At 44.6% G+C, this 22,860-nt stretch overlaps 2 protein-coding genes across 2 annotated transcripts in view; one reads left to right on the top strand and one right to left on the bottom strand.

The window, feature by feature from the left end:
- Window positions 1-10,957, bottom strand: part of PIGA (phosphatidylinositol glycan anchor biosynthesis class A) — a 155,019-nt gene extending 144,062 nt beyond the window's left edge. Inside the window, exon 1 of the mRNA XM_078657703.1 lies at window positions 10,834-10,957. The gene's annotated coding sequence lies outside the window, so the exon portion shown is untranslated. The remainder of the gene's footprint in view (window positions 1-10,833) is intronic.
- A 27-nt stretch (window positions 10,958-10,984) lies between these two features.
- On the top strand, window positions 10,985-22,489 carry LOC144772979 (uncharacterized). The gene is made up of 3 exons (XM_078657702.1): window positions 10,985-11,102; window positions 17,528-17,729; window positions 18,215-22,489. Exons 2-3 carry the CDS (start codon window positions 17,540-17,542, stop codon window positions 18,523-18,525), a joined length of 501 nt encoding a protein of 166 aa, XP_078513828.1. The 5' UTR covers window positions 10,985-11,102; window positions 17,528-17,539; the 3' UTR covers window positions 18,526-22,489.
- Window positions 22,490-22,860: the final 371 nt, after the last annotated feature.

Genomic DNA, 22,860 nt, shown 5'->3' with positions numbered 1-22,860 from the left:
CCCTGTTGCGAGGCTGCATCACCGTGTCAGCGCCTTGGTTCTGCCTCTGGGAAGGTCTCCGCTCCTCTGTGAGGGGGCGGGGAGGCCGAGTAGGAGAGGAGAAGCGTCTTGAGGCCCAGAGGGTGAGCGGAGGATCCGCCTGCTGGCCACCCTCGCAAGTAAGCCGGGAGGAGTGAGGGGTGGCGAGGGAGAGCTGGTTAGGCCTCCTGATCGTCTGGTTTCCTTCCCTCACTAGTTGAAACTGAGAGGGAGTAGGAGGGTGGAGAGCCTGGAGGACGAGGGACTTAACTGTTGAAAAACTAACTATCTCACGAAGCCTGGTGATCTGAGGGGTGCAAAGAATATAAAGGTCCCAGTCAACCTCTAGCTTTTGACAATCAATAACAGCTGGCCCCCTCTGATGGAATAAAAGCTCTGAGGAGCAAAAGCAAAGTATTATACATATTTAACTGGCCTAAGAAAAGATAGAGGTTACCTGCCAGTTAATGTTATAGTGCCTGTTTAAATGTAATGAACCATAGGAATTAGTTGATAACTTGCATAGTAATTTAAAAGTATTATTGCTATTGCTGAGACCAGTTGTAGAGTATAGGTCATATATAGGAACTATGCCTAATTAAATGCTAGAAACACTAGCAATGTAAAGTTGATGATTTAAATTAGCACCTTGGCAGAGACTAGATTAATTTTCTGATTAATAAGTATTGTGCTTTCATCTCCAAAAGGAAATCAGCATAAGATGTCAATTTAGTAACTATGAAAGACTAGAATATTTACAAGTTGAATGTATTGAGTTGTAATTCTCTTTCCACAGACAAACAAGTGTTATAATTTCTCCTGAACTAAGTGTAAATTTTCCTGTGTGAATACTGAGAGTTAAACCAGAGAGAATCTTATTTTATAAAACAGCTCATATTTTCCTAACAAGTTGGTGTAGTGTTGTTTTTGTGTGCTATTGCGTGGATTTACTTTTGGGTGGTCTGCAACCTTCACTCTGTGCCTCTAGAAATTGCATGTCATGTTAGGTTATGGGCTTATGAATAAAATTTTGGTGAGTATTGTGAAGTTGGGTAGCGTTACTTATGACATATTTCCTATAGGCCGCTGGATCAGTTTTTGATGTGAATAAAAGCTAGTTAGGGATAAAATGACTACCACACTGAACTGGACGTTTTCAATTATTTGCTCTACAAATGACATCAATTGAATTATAGCACTTCTTTGACACCGTCTCGCACAGGATTCTTTTGCAGCGCCTGGAGGAAGCTGGCGTCGTTGGTCCTGCGCTTCAGTGGTTCCGCTCTTTTCTTGCTGATCGATCTTTTTGCGTGGCCGTCCCGCCCCACCAGTCAAAATCTTACCCTCTGGATCTTGGGGTTCCTCAGGGATCTTCGCTGAGCCCCACGTTGTTCAATCTTTACGTGAGGCCGCTGGCGGATGTCGTCAAGCAGTGGGGTATGACCATGGTGTCATACGCTGACGACACTCAGCTGGCGGTCACTCTCAGCGGGGATTCTCGCGTGGATGCCCCAAGATTCCAGAATGGACTTCGGGCGGTTGCCAGCTGGATGAATTCTAACTGTCTCCAGTTGAACGCAAAAAAAACGGAAATCATGACCATCGGCAAGCAAGCGGAGTTCTGGGGTGATATGTGGTGGCCCTCAGAGCTTGGTCCCACCCCGACTCCGGTCTCTGAGATAAAAAATCTCGGGGTGTGGTTAGATCCGGCCCTTAGCTTTGTCTGCCACACAAAGAGAACTGCTGCATGCTGTTTCGGTATCCTGCGTGGCTTAAGACCTGTGTTAAAATTCTTTGACGCCTCGACCAGGCAGCTCGTGGTGCAGGCGACGGTGATTTCTCGGCTTGACTATGCCAGCACCCTCTTGCTAGGGATAAACCAGGCCGAAATCACTCGCCTACAACGTGTGCAGAACGCGGCTGCTAGAGCAGTGGTGGGCCTACCCAGGTTCTGTTCCGCTGCCAACACTCTGCGCTCTCTCCATTGGCTGCCGATTAAGCAGAGGATCCAATTCAAAGTGCTCTGTCTGGCATACAAGATCCTCAAGGGCTCCCCCGCCCAGATTCTCTTGAATCTCCTGTCTCCTTATGTTCCGGCCCGCCCTCTACGTTCGTCGGACCTTGAACTTGCAGTAGTACCTCGGTTCAAGCTTAGCCATGTTGGCGGCCGCTCATTTCGAGTACGTGCTGCGGCCCTGTGGAATTCCCTTCCTTCAAAGATTCGTGCCCTGGATGATCTTTTTTCATTTCGTAGGGCCGTCAAGACCTTCCTATTTCCTTAAATCGCTGTACCCTTAGTTTCCCATTTTTTAGCTGTGTTATGTTGTTACCTTGTCGGGCGCCAGGACGCTCCTTCGCTGGAGCAGCTGTGCGCGTAATAAATGCACATAACATAACATAACTTCTGGGAAAGAAGTTTCTTAATTCAATGCATTGACTTCTCTGGCTTATCTTAATCTAGAGCTTATTTTTGTTACCATGCTTGCTAATAGTGCTTTATTGAAGATTTGAAAACATCTCAATGTAAAGGCTTGTCCAAGTTGTTTTATGTGGTGAAAAGTGAGATATTTTGCAGAAACATAAATCAGAACTAGGTCAAATTTGGAATTGCAAGAAGGTTTTGCGCTACCCTAGAACAGTATACTTTACTATGAGTACAAAGTGCGCGCTTATGCACCGCTTGCATGTTTTCAAAACATATCAATAAAAGGCATTGTCATTTACAATGCCATTAGCTCAAACTTGCGCAAAAGCGAGATCGATTGCATTACAAATGCTTGTTTTTGTTAGGCACTGGGGTATAAAGTAATTTGCACAGGATGTTGAGAGTCGTTGCCGAGACTCGAACACGGTTCCCCAGCTTCGAGCTCGACCGCTCTAGCCATAAGGCCACATCCTCTCCCATTTGATGTAAATGTATATGTATAGCCACCCCACACAAGTTAATTAAAAGACACGTTTTGCTTTAATAGTCTTCTCTCAGATCAGGCAACGACTGAGCCCACTGAAATACTGTGGCGCTGCTCTTACCTGGACTGATCACACCCAAAGAGCAGTGTAGATAGCAGCAGGGACTGAGTGCTGGCAAGACTGTTATTCTTTCGGGGGAAAGAATTTAAGACAATGTTGGGGAGCGCTTTCTGTAAGAACCTTAAACAAAGTGCTGGGGAAGCAACAGTGTGATACTTAAATAAAAACATTTAGACAACATTTTAAAAAAAACACACCACACAAGGAGTAGATAGAGTTGACCACTCTACTGTACTGCCTGCCCATTCATGGAGACTACAACAGATAATGGTGAGCTTTCAAAAACATTAAATAAACCACCTGAACATGCATTGCCCAGGCGTCCTGCAATTGGCCCAAAAGGTCACCAAAATAAACGCACGCTGAAATAAGGTGCAATGTTCTTCCAATTTTCTTGTCCCGTGCGCAGACTTGAGAGCGCTGTCCATCAATCTCTGTGAAATACGTATACAAAACAACTCATCTGCTGTTTTACTGCCAAACCCAAAACAGAAATGCAGCCAGGCCCAAACATAATTTTGATGAATTGCCGAGTGGGGTGTCACGAGTAAGCAAAACAGTGCAGTCAGTGCGCTAATGCAATGACGGTACTGGGTCAAACAGGATTACTTTAGAAGCCATCCCAGAGTCATTGGATGATCATCCAACTACCTTAGAAGTCATTTACACGTCATCAGACATCATCAAGCTCTTGAAGTCATCAGCAAGCTGCAGAAGCTCAGCCTGATGATTTGAGGATGACTTGAAAATGAGTATCTGATGACTCTAGTAGGCGTCATTATTTGTGAAGATTTAAGGAGGACTTGAAAATTAGTATCTGCTGACTTCAGAAGGTGTCATCATTCCTGATGATCTGAGGATGACTTGTAAATGACTCTCCGATAACTTTAAAAGATGACATTGTTCCTGAAGACTTTGGGGTGATTTGAAAATAAGCATCTGAATACTTCAAAGGTACTATTGTGTTTTCAATAAGATGTTTTTGCGTCTGGAGATTTTAACAGGAATTGTTTGTCTATTTAAAGAGGACGTCCACCACTTTGGTTTCAGTTTTCCAGAAAAATGCAAACTGTTGGATGATTGCACAATGAATTGCAGATAAACGTCTGACCTCCTGCAGCTGGGAGCCCCAAAACCCAAACACACCCTGAACCCCCAAATTAACCCTTGCACCCCAAACACACCCTGAACCCCAATATTAACCCTTGCACCCCAAAACCCAAACACACCCTGAACCCCAATATTAACCCTGGCGCCCCAAAACCCAAACACACCCTAAACCCTAAAATTAACCCTGACACCCCCAAACCCAAAAACACCCTGAACCCCCAAATTAACCCTTGCACCCCAAACACACCCTAAACCCTAAAATTAACCCTTGCACCCCAAACCCAAACACACCCTAAACCCTAAAATTAACCCTGGCACCCCAAAACCCAAACACACCCTGAACCCCCAAATTAACCCTTTGTTATGTTGTTATATTCTCTTGTACCTTTAAGAGCTCGTGATTGCTCTGCAGAATGTATGAGGTCAGATTGGAATGTGGACTGACGGGGGTTGAAGGGTGGACAGTTATGCTGGAGTGTATCCTGGAACTGAGCTACCTCCTGGCACTCACCTGTATTATTTAGCTTATTTAAATAAAGCTATCAACTATTCCTGCCTGCGTCCCATCATTACAATTGGCGACGATGGATAAATGAAGGAACCCGTTTATATAAGAAGAAAATCAATTCGGTGAATTGAGTGAATTCCGACTAAGAGATAAACAGTTTTAAATGTGGACACCTTCAAAGACTACATCTCCGGTGGAAGGAATCACTGTGGACGCGCCGGTGCATGTGGAGAAGGTAGCGTTAAAAAAATAATAATAATTATTATTTTAAACTTACTAATCTTCTCTAGTGGGCCGATCGCATGATTTCCGTTGAGGAATCTTCTGAGCAGCATTTTTCAAACGAGAAGCGAGATCCAACACGGGCCACGCGCAGCTGTAGCGCAAGAAGCGGAAGCTACATGGAAGCACCGGATGACGTCAAAAATTAGAGGAAAGAACCTACACGAGACCACGTTGCGTGACCTTACGTGGAGGACATTTTGAATTGCATTTCCTGTTCCACCGGAGCAACGCGAGTGAAGAAAAGATTTCTGTGAGCTGATCTGAACAGAACAACACACTGAAGGGAGATTAACGGTGACTTTATAAAAAAAAAAATTCTCCTTGATATTTTCTCCTTTTGTCTACTTTACTCGTGTGGAATCTGTGGTATGTTGGGCGCAAAGGGAAATTATTTTTAAGGCAGAACAGTAATTTTTTTTATATACAGGTGAGGGAGTCGGGCAGGAGCATTTAGACTTTCTGCTATTCCTCTAGGTGTGTTATATCGAAAGTGGAAGTTTTTTTGTAATGGACCAAGGTGATACAAGTGAAGCCAGTGGAAGTACAAGCATAATAATGGCTCAACAGAATTTTACAATTAATGCCCCTGAACCTTTTTGGGCAACTGGCACAAAGCCGATCGAGTGGAAAGAGTATTTCATAAACTATTTTGAAGCGATCGATGAGGGAAAAAAAATGAAACCGGAGCAAAAGAAAAGGATCTTGTTACATTCACTGGGCCCCATTGGTTTAAAAACCCACTCACGAATGAGCAAGACTCGAACTTGGATGTTTTTGAAAATTGCATTAAGGATATGGATAGGTATTTCGCACCCAAGGTATGCATGGGTGTAACGAGACATAAATTGTTCCAAAGGAAGCAAACGAAGCAGGAGACTGTTGATGAATGGGTGGACGACCTGAAGAGACTGGCTATTGATTGCAATTTCAGGGACTTGCATGATGAACTAATAAGGGACCAACTGGTTATGCATAATAATAACACAACATTACAAGATAGGTTATGGGTGAACGGCGATGCACCTTTGGATGATGTATTGGCCATTATGAGAAAAGCAGAAATGTCGGGCAGATGTTCATCGGTGGTAAAGGAAGCAGAAGAAGATAAGAGCGCAGGTGCAGTTTGTAAAATACAGACAACCTACAAACCACAGAGTAAATTTCAACCAAGCTTACAGGGAAGGGGTTTGAATCAACCATCTAGATTTCAGAAATTTGATGTGAGAAGGGAGGAACGTAGATGCTATCGCTGTGATAGCAAGGAACACTTAGCATTCAGCAAGAATTGTCCTGCTTTAAGAAAGAAATATTCAATATGTGGATTATTAGGTCATTTTAGTAAAATGTGTCGAAGAAGAAGCAATGTTAAATACATATGGGATGAGGAAGAAATTGAACAGATTGAGGATGAAAGTGAATGTGTGAAAAATGTGAGGGGCAATTATGTGATTAATATTTCGGAAGAGTCGTTACAAGACAAACCCTTATGTAATATCTCCTTGGGAGGTGTGGTTGTGGAGGTATATGCGGACTCTGGGTCTCCCTACACTATTGTCAATGAGGATGTATGGAAGAAGAATTTTGTGGAAAAAATTGGAGGACAGTTGTATGGGTCAGATATTAGTCCCATTGGATTTACAGGCAAAAGGATTGAAATGCTAGGTTACAGATGGCTAACATTTTTGTTTAAAGGGAGGAACACAAGAGGGAAATTGTATATATCTAAAGTAGGACCGTCAGTATTGGGATGGTTTGACCAGAAAAATTTGAACATCATCCTAGACCCCAATAGTGAGGAGAAAGTGTTGGTGGTGGATGAGCAGAGTAAATTGAGTGATGTTCTATGCAAAGAATTCCCAAGAGTGTTTGGTGATGTATTGGGGAAGTTACAAGGTTTTGAGCATAAAATACAATTTAAGACTAGCGCGGTGCCTAAAGTTCACAAGGTAAGACCCATTCCGATGTTAATCAGAGAGGAAGTAAGAAAAGAGCTGCAAGGTCTGTTAGCAAAGGGGATCATAGAAGAAGTGGAGGCGTCTGAATGGATTAGTCCCATTGTGGTTGCACGTAAGCCCAATGGCAAAATCCGGCTGTGCATCGATCTACGCCACCTTAATAATAACATTGTTGTGGAAAAATTTCCATTACCGAAAATTAATGAAATGGTTTACTTGCTTGATGGTGCTTCATGGTTCTCAACCATAGACCTTTCAGCTGCGTACCACCAGGTGGTGTTGGAACCGGAGTCAAGGAATCTTACGGCATTCATCACGCCGTTTGGTTGCTATCAGTTCAAACGGATGCCTTTCGGACTGGCATCAGCTGCCGCTGTCTTCCAGCGACTGATGTACAGATTGTTAGGGGACATGGAGATGATCTCGTTTTTCCAGGATGATATTTTAGTTGCTGCTAAGGACCAGGAAGAACATGATACTAAGTTAAGACAGGTTTTAAAAGTGTTGGAGAAGGCTGGGCTTACGGTTGAGTTGTCAAAATGTAAATTTAGTCAGAGGAACGTATCTTATTTAGGTCACATCATTAGTGAGGAAGGAGTTAGGCCCAAGCCAGAATTGATTGAGAATATCGTGAATTCTGGAGCACGTTGTACCAAAGAAGAGGTAAGAGCTTTCCTTGGGATGGCGGAGTATTGTGCGAAATTTGTGAGCAATTTTGCTTCTAAGACTTTTAATATAAGGAATTTACTGAAAAAGAATGTAAAGTTTGACTGGACGAAGGATTGCCAAGACGAATTTGTTAGGATCAAAGATGACCTACAACATGTTAATGCCTTCGCTAGTTTTGACCCCAATGCTGAATGTTTTTTAACAACTGACGCCAGTGATAAGGGTCTGGGGGCTGTGTTAGCACAGGTGGACGGACAAGGGAAAGAGAAGATAATTTTATTCGCTTCCAGAGCACTGTCACCTGCTGAGGTAAGGTACCCTATCATCGAGAGGGAGGCGTTAGCGTGTGCATGGGCGTTGGAGCATTTCAGAGCTTTTGTTTGGGGCAAACCTGTGGTCATTCGCTAGGATCATCGACCATTGGTGAAAATTCTGTCATCTGAGGGGATCTCTGGAGCTTCAGCTAGAATGGCCAGGTTATCCATGCGCATGAGGGAGTACATATACAAGATGATTTACTTACCAGGCAGGGACAATCTAATTGCAGATTGTTTGTCTAGGTTGCCTTCTCCACTTGAAGAGTGTGCAGATGACCCTTGGGGCGCTTTTAATGTGGCTCTGGTGCATGATTCGGGAGCTCCTGCCATTAGCAATGAAGAATGGTTAGTGGAGCAGGAGAAGGATAGGGAACTCAAGAAGGTTCTAGATTATATCTGTAAGGGGTGGCCTAGGAAATGTTTCAGAGAAGATGGATTAAAAGCCTTTTGGGAGGTAAGAATGGAATTATCTCTCGAGAAAAACGTACTTTTTAGGGGCGATAGGGTCATCCCCCCTGTGTCGTTGAGACAAAAGATTCTGGAGTTATGCCATGAAGGACATTTTGGAATTGGTAGGAACAAAGTGATAGTTAAAAACATGTTTTGGTGGCCAGGGATTGATAAGGATACGGAGAAATTTGTAAGGAATTGTAAAGTTTGTTCTTCCGCTGACAAGACTCTCAGAACTCTTAAACCAAGCATGAGTGAGGGATTGATTCCTAGTCTTCCTTGGGATACTATCGCTGTGGACATTATTGGACCTTTGGGTGCCATGAGTGAATTTGGTTTGGTTGCTATAGACTTGTTTACTAAGTGGCCTATTGTGAGGTTTGTTGATAAGGCGGACACTGCTTCTGTTTTGAAATTTCTAGATAAGATTTTTATCATGGAAGGTCTGCCAAGTTGTATTCTCACTGACAATGGCGTTCAGTTTTTGTCACATATGGCTGAGGAGTATTTTCGGAAATGTGGTGTCAAGCATAAAACTTGTGCTTTATACAATCCTAGTGGTAACGGCACTGTCGAGAGATTTAATAGAGTGATCAAGGGGGTGATTCAGGCTGCTGTTAACAAGGGATTAGATTGGAAAGTTCAGGTGCAGAAGGCAGTGTGGTCTTATAGAACTACGTCACAGACTGGTGTTGGTCTCTCCCCATTTATCATGATGAGAGGTAGGTTGCCTAGAAGCAAGGTTAACCCCGGGTGGTTGGTGGAAGGGAAAGTGTCTCAGTGGTGTGCTTCTAAAGTTAAGAAGGACATGGAACTTCTCCACGCTAAGAGCAAGGAGTATTATGATGCTCATCATGGTACGAAAGACATACATATTGCTGAAGGAGACTGGGTGCGTGTGAGGAAGCCAGGGAAAGCACCGAAGGGGGAGAGTTGTTTTGATCCACCAAAACAGGTTAAGGAGGTGTTGAGAAATGCTGTAAGACTAAGTGATGGGAGAGTCTGGAACATGAAAAGTATTGCTATTAATCCTGAACAAAGCAATATGGAGGGTGCTGAGATGAGTGGTGAACGGAATAATTATGATTGGATTGAAGATCACTTTGAGAATAGTTGTTTGCAATCCCAACTTGCGGATGTGGGAAACAACAGTAAGAATGTCTTAGTAGACTCTTCTGTTGTTGGTTCGTCCGTTGGTGAGAAGGGGGGAGGGGTTGCAGGTAGCGGTATTATTTCTGAGTCTGACGCTAACAGTGGCGTGGGTGGTTCCGCTACTGTGGGAAGAGAGCTTGGGAAAAGAACTTGTGTATTACCTTCATGGTTTAAGGACTATGTTACTTAATGTACTGTGGTTATCAGTTTAATTCTTTGGGTTTTTTTAGGTTTATTTATTTTTCCTTTCTGTTTATTTTCTTGCTTCTTTTGATTAAGGGGGGGATGTGTTATGTTGTTATATTCTCTTGTACCTTTAAGAGCTCGTGATTGCTCTGCAGAATGTATGAGGTCAGATTGGAATGTGGACTGACGGGGGTTGAAGGGTGGACAGTTATGCTGGAGTGTATCCTGGAACTGAGCTACCTCCTGGCACTCACCTGTATTATTTAGCTTATTTAAATAAAGCTATCAACTATTCCTGCCTGCGTCCCATCATTACACCCTTGCACCCCAAAACCCAAGCACACCCTGAACCCCAATAGTAACCCTTGCACCCCAAAACCCAAACACACCCTAAACCCTAAAATTAACCCTGGCACCCCAAAACCCAAACACACCCTAACCCCCCAAATTAACCCTTGCACCCCAAAGCCAAACACACCCTACACCCTAAAATTAACCCTGGCACCCCAAAACCCAAACACACCCTGAACACCCAAATTAACCCTTGCACGCCAAACCCAAACACACCCTAAACCCAAACATACCCTAAACCCTAACACTAACCCTGGCACCCCAAAACCCAAACAACCTGAACCCCCAAATTAACCCTTGCACCCCAAAACCCAAACACATCCTGAACCCCCAAATTAACCCTTGCACACCAAACACAAACACACCCTAAACCCTAAAATTAACCCTCGCACCACAAACCCAAACATGCTCTAAACCCTTAAATTACACCTGGCCCCCCAAAACACCAACCCACCCTCAACCCTAAAATGACCATGTACACCCTAAAATCCAAAAGCCCTACAAACCCCCAAACTTTTTATGAATACGGAATGCCGGGAGGCGCTGCTGTGATATGATGCTTTATGTACCCCCAGGCTGCACTTCCTTCATAGAGTATTTCCATAAACACATAGTTTAGTGGAATCCGATTGTTAGACTCTTTAAACAACTGCGGACAGAACTGCTCATGGCCCGAGGAATAGGTCTTGCAAAGGAAAACAAGCTTTGTCGTCATGGTGACTGCCGAATTCACTCCATCACAATACTAAAATATATTTTTAAAAAGCACAGCTGCCTCTAACACAATGCCAAAATCACCTACTGTAAACCATCAGTCTGCCGGCAGGCTGGGACTCGAACCGCAGATCCTCAATGGAGAGCAGCTCTCTCACCTTTTCATATACCGGAAGCCGGTGGATTCCTCTAGCAAAAGCCTACGCACATCCGGGAGCGCCGGAAGTGACGTCATTGTCCTGCGGCAAGAACGAAGACTGCCGTGAGTTCAATAGCCATGAAAGGGACAGGTGGCTTGGCATCGGTCTCTTTATTTTTCCAACTCCACTTCCTTCATCGATTCCAGCGTATACTCGGGTAAGTGCTGCAGCTGTTAAGAAAAGAGCAGCATCGATCCTCCGCTCTCGGACCCAGCTGCTCAATTTCCGTCCCAGACCAGCTTCCTCAATTTTCGGAAAGCACGAATTTTCATTAAGGGGGTACATTCAGACGCAGCTCCCTGCATGTGTGTGCTTCGTACGTGTTATAATTAATGCCTGCCTTGCAATGTGTGTGTATTATGTGTGTTTGATGTTTGTCTGTATTCAGCCTGCCTGCTTGTTTAATATGCACCTTTTGTGTTTGAGCATGTGTATTTTTGTGTATGTGTGACGTAGTGCGTGCTTGTGTAAGTTGTGGAAAATTGCAAAAAGCCTAAAAAATGTGTTTTACAGCAAGTTTTTCGCCGTAAGGAAAAATAAATTACTGCCCATATATTGTAGGTCCCATGTTGGTTCCAAGTGCACCTGCGTGTATTCAAGATTCTCGACCAAATGGAACAGTTTTCGATCTACTGAAAAGGTGTCAATCAAAGAAGACTAAACACATTTATTTATGTGAATATTGTATATTGTTGAGCATTATTTGTGTCCTTGCAACTTGTAGTGAGCTTTCATTACTAAATGAATGTGTGCTATATTGTTGAATCCTGGTCACGTTCCCCAAGCTATGTAGTGTGCACAGCAGCACATCTTCTAAAACACTGGCAGTTTTCATGGATGCGTTTCGAAGCATAAGGTTAAATGCTTCAAATAACTTAGCCGTTGTAATGCTGGTTCCTTATTTTGTTTGCTATTTGTGTAATTGAAAGGCCTGGTTGCCTGTGGCGATTGAGGTTTACGCCCTATTTAGGAAACGTAGTCAGACGCATTCCAACATCTTGCAATATCTACTTTCGCAAAACAGAATATCATTCTGGTTTAGTTCCATGTGCATGCAATGTTTTTAACTCGTTTGTATATATTATTGAGACTGGGCCAATTACGTATTCCCTGTTTGCGCTAATTTACCTTGACCGCTAAGATCTCTGTAAAAATGAAGCAGGTCTTGTTACATCTGCCACTATCGATCCCAGCCATATCCAGTTACAACCTGACCTACTGCTAAAGTACTGAGGCAGAGGGATCGAGCCCTGAGATAAATCGCATTTTTTTCTTTCTCTCTCTCTCTCGATTGAGATCTTATAAGAGGTTTCCCCATGCCCTCTTCTCGTTTGAACTGCGGGTACTGCATGTGTCAACGAGGTATGGGATCCCTTTATGTTAAATTGCATCTCTTACCAAACACCTCTGGCAAAACACTTATAAGGTCCCGGAGGGGAGACCTATTGGCTATACCAATGCTTTTGCTTTAAGTATTTGCCATTGTAATGCCTTTTGTTTAATTTATTAAGCCATTACATATTGCACAATTAACGTACAATACTACTAGCAAAGCTAATTTCTTTAGCTTAATAAAAGGTGAAACCTATTGCATTTTTAACGCTTGTCCTTTCATGTTGGGGGTGCCGGTGGGCAGAGGGTAGCAGACATCTGACTCTCTATGCATCTGTGGGGATAGGTAACTTGATTTCCCGTCACAAACCCCAGTGTGAAAGTTCACTTATTGATAGTTCTTCTATTTCTCTCATAATGCTTCTACTTTGCTATTACTATTTGTCCTGAGCAGCAAGACCTAAGCATACACTCTGGCTCTCCAAAAATAAAGTTGATTATTAGGTAATTTCCTCTATGTATGTATGTATGTATTTGTTTTTGTAGAGCGCACATATCACCATTCGGTCTCACAGCGCTGACAGAGGTTTAGGAGATACAGGAGAGAGGTATTACATCATTGCCTTGAATAGTAGAGTTTTGAGTTCTCTCCGGAAGATTTTGTGATTCTGGTTTGATCTTGAGGCCGTAGGCAGGGCGTTCCATGCCATAGGGCCAACCTTCGAGAAGCTCCTATCCATTTCTAACCGTTCGAACTCTTGGTATTTTTAGGAGATAATTGTTTGAGGAGCGCAATGTTCTTTCTGGGCAATATCCCTGAAGCTTGTTTTTTAGGTATTTAGGACCCTGTCCGTTTATTGATTTATGCACTAGGCAGCAGATGTTAAACCTTATGCGCTTTCGGACTGGGAGCCAGTGCAATTTCTTCAAACACGGGGCGGAAGGAGTGCGTGGGGGCAGGTCAAGAGTCAATCTGGCTGCTGCATTCTGGAGTGTCTGTAACTTAGTGTACCTTCATTCACATCAGCCAGAAGTGCATTGCCATAATCAAGGCGACTGGTGATTAGGCCTTGTATCAACGGTTTACGGTAGAGCAGGGGTAGCCATTTGAATATTTTCCTTAGGCTTCTCATGAGACCTATGCAGGTGTGAACTACTTTGTCTATGTGGGGAGCCATGGTCAACTTGTCGTCTAGAGTAATGCCCAGATTGCGAACGGTACTTATCGGAGATGGGCAGGGTCCAAGTTCCTGTGGCCACCACTCATGCGACCAAATGGATTTGGCAGCACCGAAGAGCATTATTTCGGACTTGCCCGCATTTAGCATCAAGAAGTTATTGGTCATCCATGCCTTTATCTCTAACATGCAGTTTCTGAATCTAGCTTTTGTCTCAGATGGCTCACGGTCAAGGGTTATGAGGATTTGAGTGTCGTCGGCGTACGACAGTGTGTCGAAGCCGAAATCCCTAATTAATTTAGCCAAGGGTGATACATAAGCATTAAATAGAGTTGGGCTTAGAATAGAGCCCTGGGGCACTCCCTTATCGTTGTCCATTTCCCCTGACAAAAAAGATCCTGCCTTGACCCTAGAGCATCGCCCTGCGAGATAGCGTTGGATCCAACCTAGGGCTAGGCCTTCGACACCCATCCCCGCTAGTCGTTTTAGTAGGACCTTGTGGGATATGGTGTCGAAGGCCGCCGAGAGGTCTATCAGAATGAGGATGGCTGAGTGTTTGGAGTCCAATGCTAGCCGGACGTTGTCAACCACCTCTATGAGTGCGGTCTCAGTGCTGTGAGAAGCTCTGAACCCCGACTGCGAAGGATCCAAGAGCGTATATTCTTCCAGATATTTAACTAACTTTGTGTTGATGATAATTGATTCCATCACTTTGCCAAAAAGTGGTAACAAAGATATGGGGCGGTAATTTATGGGTTGCTTAGGGTCTGCGTTGTTTTTCTTCAAGATTGGCCTCACAGTGGCTTCTTTCCAGAGTTTAGGGAAAGTGGCACGTGTTAGAGAAGCATTATATATGGATGTTAGTGTAGGAACCAGGGCGGGAGTTAATTTTGCTAAAATCTGGGCAGACGCAGGGTCTTTAGGAGATCCGGATTTAGCTTTTCTTAATTTATCAGCTACCTCATCCTCCGAGATTGTTCCGAAGTCAGATAGGTTCTGTTTTACGAGGTTCATGGTAGATGGGTCTACGTGGCATACTTCATTTGTTAGGCCAGATTCTGTGGGGAATTAATCATGGATTATGTCTATTTTGTCTTTGAAAAAAGTAGCTAATTTATCAGCCCATTCTTGGGACTCCTGTGCGATCTTTTGGCAGGCAAGGGGGTTTGAGAATTCTTTTACAATAGAGTAGAGTTCTTTCTGAGAACTTCCTGCTGCTTTGATTTTTTCCCCAAAATAGTTTTTTTTTGCAGTGGCTATACTGCTCATGTATTCTTTATGTGCTATTTTGTATTGCAGTTTGTCAGTGGTGTTTCTCGATTTGCGCCATTGTCGTTCAATTTTCCTTGTAGCTAGTTTAATAGCTTTCAATTCATCAGTGAACCAAGGCGATATCGTTTTCGGGCAGTTTATTTGGCGTTTGGGGGCTATAAGATCCAGGGTCTTAGTAATAGCGTAGTCAAAATCTAGTGCCGATTTATTCAGCTCTATGTCCTCACTTACTCTAGGGGGTACAAAGGCTTTAGAAAACGCTTCTAAGTTGATCTTTTTCCATGGGCGGCTCATCCTTTTTTCTTTAAGATGCTTAGGAGCAGACTCACTGGTTATTATTGTGAATTTAATTATTACATGGTCAGACCATAAGACAGGAATTAGTTCATTTATATGCGTTTCTTGGGAGTTGGTACATACAATGTCTAGCGTGTGGCCTGCTTTATGTGTGGAATCGGTTTCAAGCAGTCTTAGGTCAAGGGACTCAATACTATGCATTAGTTCCTTTGTGTAAGGGTCCTCGTGTTTTTCCATGTGGTGGTTAACATCACCTAGCAACAGAACATTTTTACACGCTAATATATGGGGTGCTAAAATGCTAACTAACTGGGTGGCAAAATTGGCTTTGGTTTCAGGGGGTCGGTAAATCAAAGCTCCTTTCCATGACTCCTTCCTTTTATTATAGGCAAGAGAGAAGATTAAATACTCTCCCCATGAGTCTAAATGTGTGTCGATAATGGTGATTTCAATTTCCTTTTTGTAAATTATCGCAGTCCCTCCCCCTCGTTTCTCGGTTCTGTCTAGCCTGGCTATTTTGTAATCCGAAGGCAAATCTGCCGCTATGTCCGGACCCGATGTTTCCAATAGCCATGATTCGGTTATAAAGAAGAGATCCGTGGCTTCTTGATCAAGTATGTCCCAGATTTCTAGTGCGTGTTTATGGAGCGACCGCACGTTCCCTTATAAGCAAGTTAACTGTTTCCGAGTTAGTGGAGGGGTAGGTTTAGTTGAAAGCTCAGTGTTTGCTAGTTTAGTCGGGTTGAGGGACTGAAGCTCTGTGCGAGTATAAGTGATCATTTTAAAAGTTATAATAGTTTTTACCTGATTGCTGATAGTAAGCCGCCAGAGCGTAATATAAACAGTGGCCTGTCGTCGGACAGGCGCAGACAGGCAGGGCTTGACTTTGGCGCCACTTAGGCGCGCTGCCTGCGCGTCGCTGCGCGAGTCCGCTCTGTACACTCCGCTATATGCAGGAGTGGGCGGGACCGGCTTCCGGGGGGGTCTAGAGTGCTAACCGGTGTGGGCTACCGGAAGCGCTGTTGTGGGAGGAAGGACCCCACCGTGCTACCGGCACAGGCCGTGACGGAGCGGGAGTCCGACAGGTAATCAGGACACCAATTCAGATTCAACACAATATATTTCAATACATGTGAAAAATGCAATAAAGAATGCCTTATTTAAACACGGCGCTGCACAGTTAAAAATCAAGATACAAGCTGGCTCTAAGATCAGGCAGTCTCGTTCTTTGTTAAAATTCAAAAGTGCTAAGGTGCTCACGTGCAAAATGCGGCTTGTAAGTTTTCAGTTTGTCAAGTTCATACAGATTTTTAAAATTCATAAAGTGTTAAAAATGAACGAAGCAAGAGCTGCCTTTCAATCACGCAATCTCTTAGTAATCTGTCTGGGCGAGTCCGCTCTGTACACTCCGCTATATGCAGGAGTGGCCGGGACCGGCTTCCGGGGGGGTCTAAAGTGCTAACCGGTGTGGGCTACCGGAAGCGCTGTTGTGGGAGGAAGGACCCCACCGTGCTACCGGCACAGGCCGTGACGGATCGGGAGTCCGACGGGTAATCAGGACACCAATTCAGATTCAACACAATATATTTCAATACATGTGAAAAATGCAATAAAGAATGCCTTATTTAAACACGGCGCTGCACAGTTAAAAATCAAGATACAAGCCGGCTCTAAGATCAGGCAGTCTCGTTCTTTGTTAAAATTCAAAGGTGCTCACGTGCAAAATGCGGCTTGTAAGTTTTCAGTTTGTCAAGTTCATACAGATTTTTAAAATTCATAAAGTGTTAAAAATGAGCGAAGCAAGAGCTGCCTTTCAATCACGCAATCTCTTAGTAATCTGTCTGGGCGAGTCCGCTCTGTACACTCCGCTATATGCAGGAGTGGGCGGGACCGACTTCCGGGGGGGGGTCTAGAGTGCTAACCGGTGTGGGCTACCGGAAGCGCTGTTGTGGAAGGAAGGACCCCACCGTGCTACCGGCACAGGCCGTGACGGATCGGGAGTCCGACAGGTAATCAGGACACCAATTCAGATTCAACACAATATATTTCAATACATGTGAAATATGCAATAAAGAATGCCTTATTTAAACACGGCGCTTCACAGTTAAAAATCAAGATACAAGCTGACTCTAAGATCAGGCAGTCTTGTTCTTTGTTAAAATTCAAAAGTGCTAAGGTGCTCACGTGCAAAATGCGGCTTGTAAGTTTTCAGTTTGTCAAGTTCATACAGATTTTTAAAATTCATAAAGTGTTAAAAATGAGCGAAGCAAGAGCTGCCTTTCAATCACGCAATCTCTTAGTAATCTGTCAATGGCCTTCAGTGCATGCCCAAACACTTCTTTGTAGTCCAAAATCTAGGCATATTAGATGGAAATTGCACCAGGTCAGTGTACTTTTTGGGGTGCTTTTCTCCAATTAAATCTGTTAATCAGTTTGATATGCTTTGTATTTTACCTCTGAAACTTAAACCACACACAAACTAATTCCTGATTTTTATATCTAGCAGGACATAATCATGGCTTCATTCAACGTCCTGTTTTTCACTTGCGATCATTCTGTGTGTGTTCGAAAAAATGGTGACTTCCTGCTTTTGGACAATCCCGGGGAAGTTCTTTGTAAATGGCTGGTCGAAAATGTAGATGAAGCTGGTCGGCCAATCACCGAAGAGAGAGATTTTAAAGCTATGATTCGGTTCCAATCATCTGGTAAGCACAATAAGTAAACCTTTATAATAAGTTTGCAACTGCAGGATAACGGTACAAATTACCAACCTGTTTCAGTAAAAACCTACATTTGTGATTAATTAATCCAATAATGGACAGTAAAAATAAACATGCATGTCCCCACATATGCCTTGGATTGCTCTCCAGAGACAAATGTAACACATATGAAAAGGACTGAAATGTTTAGCTTGTGGCACTACTATAAGGCAGCCATTTCTGGATAAACTATTTTATTTAGGCAACTTTTTTCAGGAGATTCAAGTTCAGGCTTACAATGTGTACTGTCTATCAAGGAAAACCTGCTTACTTGGTTATGGATAGATTGTACATTTGTCCTTTATGATCAATACCTCTTTATTTATATATCATGGCTAGAGCGTGAAGATATATTGCAAGTGGTCAATGTGTTCTTTTCTGTTTTGAAGTTTATATGTAAATATATATTTTTTTTCTCTTGCTTTTTTTAGTGAAGAAACGGTGTCTAATGATTCAGGATATTTTTCAAGAGCTAATTGCAAGCTATTCTGGCACGACAGAGGGTCTAAAACAGGTGTTACTTCAAAGGGCACTGGAGAAAAAGCAGATGTTAATGGACTGTGGCAATCGGGGAAGCGCTGGTAGACTTAAGAGGGTGTTACGCGAACTACAAGAGGAAGAAATTGCAGAGAAAAGATGCAAGGACAAGAAAGCCAAGCAGAGTGGACTGGATTATATAAGAGTTGGTAACAAAGCTCATGCTGAAAGCACAACTTTTCAGCCTGGTGATGCAAGTTCTTAATTCTCATTCTTTGTGTGATTTTAAAAACACTGTTTGCTTGCCTGCTCCAAACGAAGGATTCCTCTTGGCTATTTCCAGACCCCCTAAACAGCCGATTCAGCGCTGCAGCGGGCGAGGCTAGCCTAGATTACAATTGCCGCCTCTCTCGCGTTGCTCAGGCCACGCCCACTTAGGCCACGCCCCTTCCCAACCTCCCTTTCACTTACATATAGGATGTGTCCATACCGGAAGCGCAGCGGGCGCGCTGACTGCGCGCCTAAGGCAAGCCCGTCTGCGCCCGTCCGCGGCTGGACGGGGCCCGGGCCACGTCACTCTGCCCAAATTACCACCTTTACTCCCAGGGACCTGATTGCACTGCACTCGCTTCGGTCACTGGACACTACCAGTTCTACAAGCCTGCAACAACTTGGTATTTATCAAATTCGCAGTACCTTTCCTGAGTTACAATCCCTCCCGTCCCTCCTCACCCTTGAACCCTCAGCCCTTTTCCCTCCTCCTAATTCCCCACCGGCTCAGGCACCCGCTAATATGGAATTAGCAATCATTTATCTTAATACTCGATCACTCGTCAATCACCAACTTGACATCTTCCACCTTCTGGACTCAGACCGACCTGACGCTCTTCTCCTAACCGAGACTTGGCTGAATGAGGACTCCTCCCCCGACATCCTAGCAGCCATCCCTCTGGGGTATTATATACTTCACGCCAATAGGCCTGCTGGCAAACCAGGAGGCGGCGTAGCCGCCATTATTAAACTCTCCCTCAGGTTTACTTCTCTCACTCTACTCGCCATCCCTCAGGTGGACTGCCTGGCAATTAGATTCGAATCCTCTGTGTCCCCCCTTACCTGCGTCCTGGTATACCGTCCCCCCCAATCCATGCCTAATTTCCATTCTAACTTTGGTGACTTGCTTTCTCAGCTCACTATTAATAACTCTAAACTCCTGGTCCTGGGAGATTTCAACTACTGTCCGTCAGATGCCCTTGAAAGCCCCCAATCCTTGGCTTTTACTGACTTACTAACTGGGCTTAATGGTATCCAACACGTTCATTTACCCACTCACTCCAAGGGCCATATCCTAGACCAGGTGTGGACCTATAATCTCGAACTCAAGTCACTTACGATCTCACCTTGCCACTGGTCAGATCGCCATTTAATTTCGTTTCTCCTTCTGGTCCCTCCCCCACCCCCTCGCAGCCGAGGCCCTAGCCTCCTGGCTCGTAACTGGAACAAAGCAGACCTTGACTTATTCGTCACCTCTTTAACATCCTCAGCCCTGGCCAGTTCTGGCCTCATTGACTCCCAAGAAGCTGCTCTTGTCGAATGGCTAGAACACGCCAGTGACAAGGTTGCCCCCCTTAAGCTAATTAGGACTAAGCGCCCCCACGACGCACATCGTTGGTTTTCCGACAGCCTTAAAACCTTAAAACTTGGCCTCCGCCAGGCTGAGCGCCGTTGGCGCAGAAGCTATGATCCCTTAGAGAAACCACACTTTCTAAAACTACTGGGAGAATACAAACGAGCAATATCAGCCGCCAAAACCGCCTACTTTTCCACAAAAATCCTCATTTCTGCGCAAAAATCTAAAGATATTTTCGCCATCGTGGAAGAGCTCTCACATCCGGACAGGGTGACCATTAAACCTCTTCCGTCTCAAGCACTCTGTGACTCCCTCAACCGTTTTTTTATAGAAAAAATTACCAAAATCAAAAATAGCATTTCCTCCACACCCCCGCTATTCCCCTCACTGAGGCTGCACCCTCCATTAATCCTCATCTTCTGACTCCGCTCCCCTCCATATCAGAAGATGTCTTCATCGCCTTGCTTAACAAAGTTTCCTCTGGCTCCCCCACAGATTGCTGCCCCCCCTCCCCCGTGATTCTCCGGGCTGCCTTTTCAGCTTGCCCCACCCTCCCACTGGCCCTCCTGAACAACTCCCTTCTGCTCGGTGAGGTTCCCAGTCAGTTTAAGAACGCGGAGGTAGTACCTATCCTGAAGAAACCCAACGCCGACCCCACGGTTATGGGCAACTTCCGTCCCATCTCTCTTCTTCCCTACCTAAGCAAAGTACTTGAGTCATATGTCACCGGCATCCTCAGTTCTTTTATTGAGAAATTCAACTTCTTGGACCCTCAGCAGGCTGGGTTTAGGCCCGCCCATTCAACTGAGGCGGTCATTCTCTCTGTAATGGAGGAACTCCGTAGAGGCGCCGACTCTAACACCAGCCAAGCCTTAATCCTCTTGGATCTGTCGGCAGCCTTTGACACGGTCGACCACTCCATCTTGGTCGACCGTGTCAAGGAGGCTGGTATCGGGGGGCGGCCCTGGATTGGGTTTGTTCCTTCCTGACGAACCGCCACCAATCTGTTCGACTCTCCCAATTCTCAGCGGACAGGATGAAACTCACCTGCGGAGTGCCACAGGGCTCGTCTTTGTCTCCTCTTCTTTTTAATTTATACCTTACCCCCCTGATCCGCTCCCTCCGGGGAAGGAATGTCACTGCATTTAATTATGCAGATGACATTCAGCTCATTTTCAATCTTGACTCGCAGGAAGCGGCCCAGGACTTCCAGTCTACCCTCTGTCACATCAGCGACTGGATGGGCGCTCACCATCTCAAGCTTAACCCCGACAAGACGGAGCTCGTTCTTGTCGGAGGCCCAGCCAATCCCTGGAACTCTACTTTCTGGCCCCTTTCCCCTGCCCCCCCCCCCCTAGTCCCGCTGACAAAGTAAAAAGCTTGGGGGTCTACATCTCACGTGATCTTTCTATGAATCATCCGGTCAGTGCCACAGTGTCCTCCTGCTTCCACCAGCTCAGAAAAATTCGAAAAATAGCTCATCTCCTGACCACTGAAGCTCTCACCCTGGCGCTGCTGGCATTAGTCATCTCTCGGATTGACTATGCCAACGCCTTGTATGCAGGCATTCCGCAATATCAAATACAGAGACTTCAGCTAATACAGAATCAAGCTGCCCGCCTGATCTATCATCAACCAAAACATCATCACGTCCGTCCCCTCCTCAAAGCCCTTCATTGGCTCCCTGTGTCGGAGCGCTGTAAGTTTAAACTTGGCTGCCTAACCCATAAATCCCTGGCTGGCATCGGCACCTCTTTCATTTCGTCTCTTCTGCACCCGTACGTCCCTTCCAGACACCTCCGATCTTCCCACCTCGCTCTCCTCCAGACGCCTAGGTTTAGGCGCAAAAAGCACGGAGGCCTTAGATTCTCCTTCCTGGCCCCCTCACTCTGGAACTCTCTACCGTTGGATCTCAGACTCTCCTCCTCCTACCCCCATTTTAGGTCTCTCCTAAAAACGCACCTTTTCCGCTGTGTCTATATATAAGGTCCCTCTTCTCTCTCCTCTGCCTCCCCATGAATTAGTGAACAGCGCCAAGAAACCGTCCGGTGAATGCCGCCCTCTACAAATTCTTTTTACATTACAAGTTTGCGGATGAATTTGCAGAAACTTGAAAACCTGGCCCTTTTAGCAGGGATGGCTAGTGTCCTTCATCAAAAATCCACAACTAAAAATGACGCATCAGACCGTGAAAATGAACTTGTCTTGGAGTCCACGCTTAAATCCAAATATCAAGGACAAAAACATGCCTCCCTTTCACCACGTCATCCTAGAGTAATCAACACTCATTCTGAAAATATAATGGGGTCATTCTGATGTAATCAATAGCCACCCTGAAGCTGTCATAGGATCATCCAGGAATAATCCACACTCATCCAGAATTTGTCATGGGATCATTCCAGAGTAATCCACTTCCATCCTGGAGCGGTTATAGGATCATCCTGGAATAATTGACAGTCATCCCTAAATTAGCTAGAACCCATCCTGGAGTAATTCTCCCTCATCCTGAAGTTGTCAATTAGTATTCGTGGAGTTGTAAAAGGTAATCGCTCCCTGCCAGTAGAAGTCATCAGAACACCATCCTACTGTAGTTTTTGTGATGAGTCTAGGTTCGTCATCTCATTTAAATTTTTTGTCCTACAGGCATACTTCAGGATGGCTTGGGATGACTTCCCCAGATAATTGCAGGAATAGCCTGACTGTAATCATCAGATGAGTCCAGGATGATCTTCCTTTTTGACATGGGTAGTCTAGAGTCTAGACTATACTTTTTTTTGTTAGACGTAGTTAAGCTCCCAACTTTGCAACAGTTGGTAATGAGACCTTGAAACTATAATGCTGCTCTCCCATTGAAAATAATTGAGCCAGACACGTTGCTCTGGCAATCAAAATGGCTTGTGAATTAAAGGCAGAAAATTAAGTTTAGAATTAATGCACTTAGCGGGGTCTCACGGTTGGAAACTGCATGATTGA

Source organism: Lissotriton helveticus, chromosome 8, assembly GCF_964261635.1.
Source record: "Lissotriton helveticus chromosome 8, aLisHel1.1, whole genome shotgun sequence".
NCBI classification, from domain to species: Eukaryota; Metazoa; Chordata; class Amphibia; order Caudata; family Salamandridae; genus Lissotriton; species Lissotriton helveticus.
Note: the sequence above shows the minus strand (reverse complement) of the source record. Positions and strands in the feature narration are given on the sequence as shown.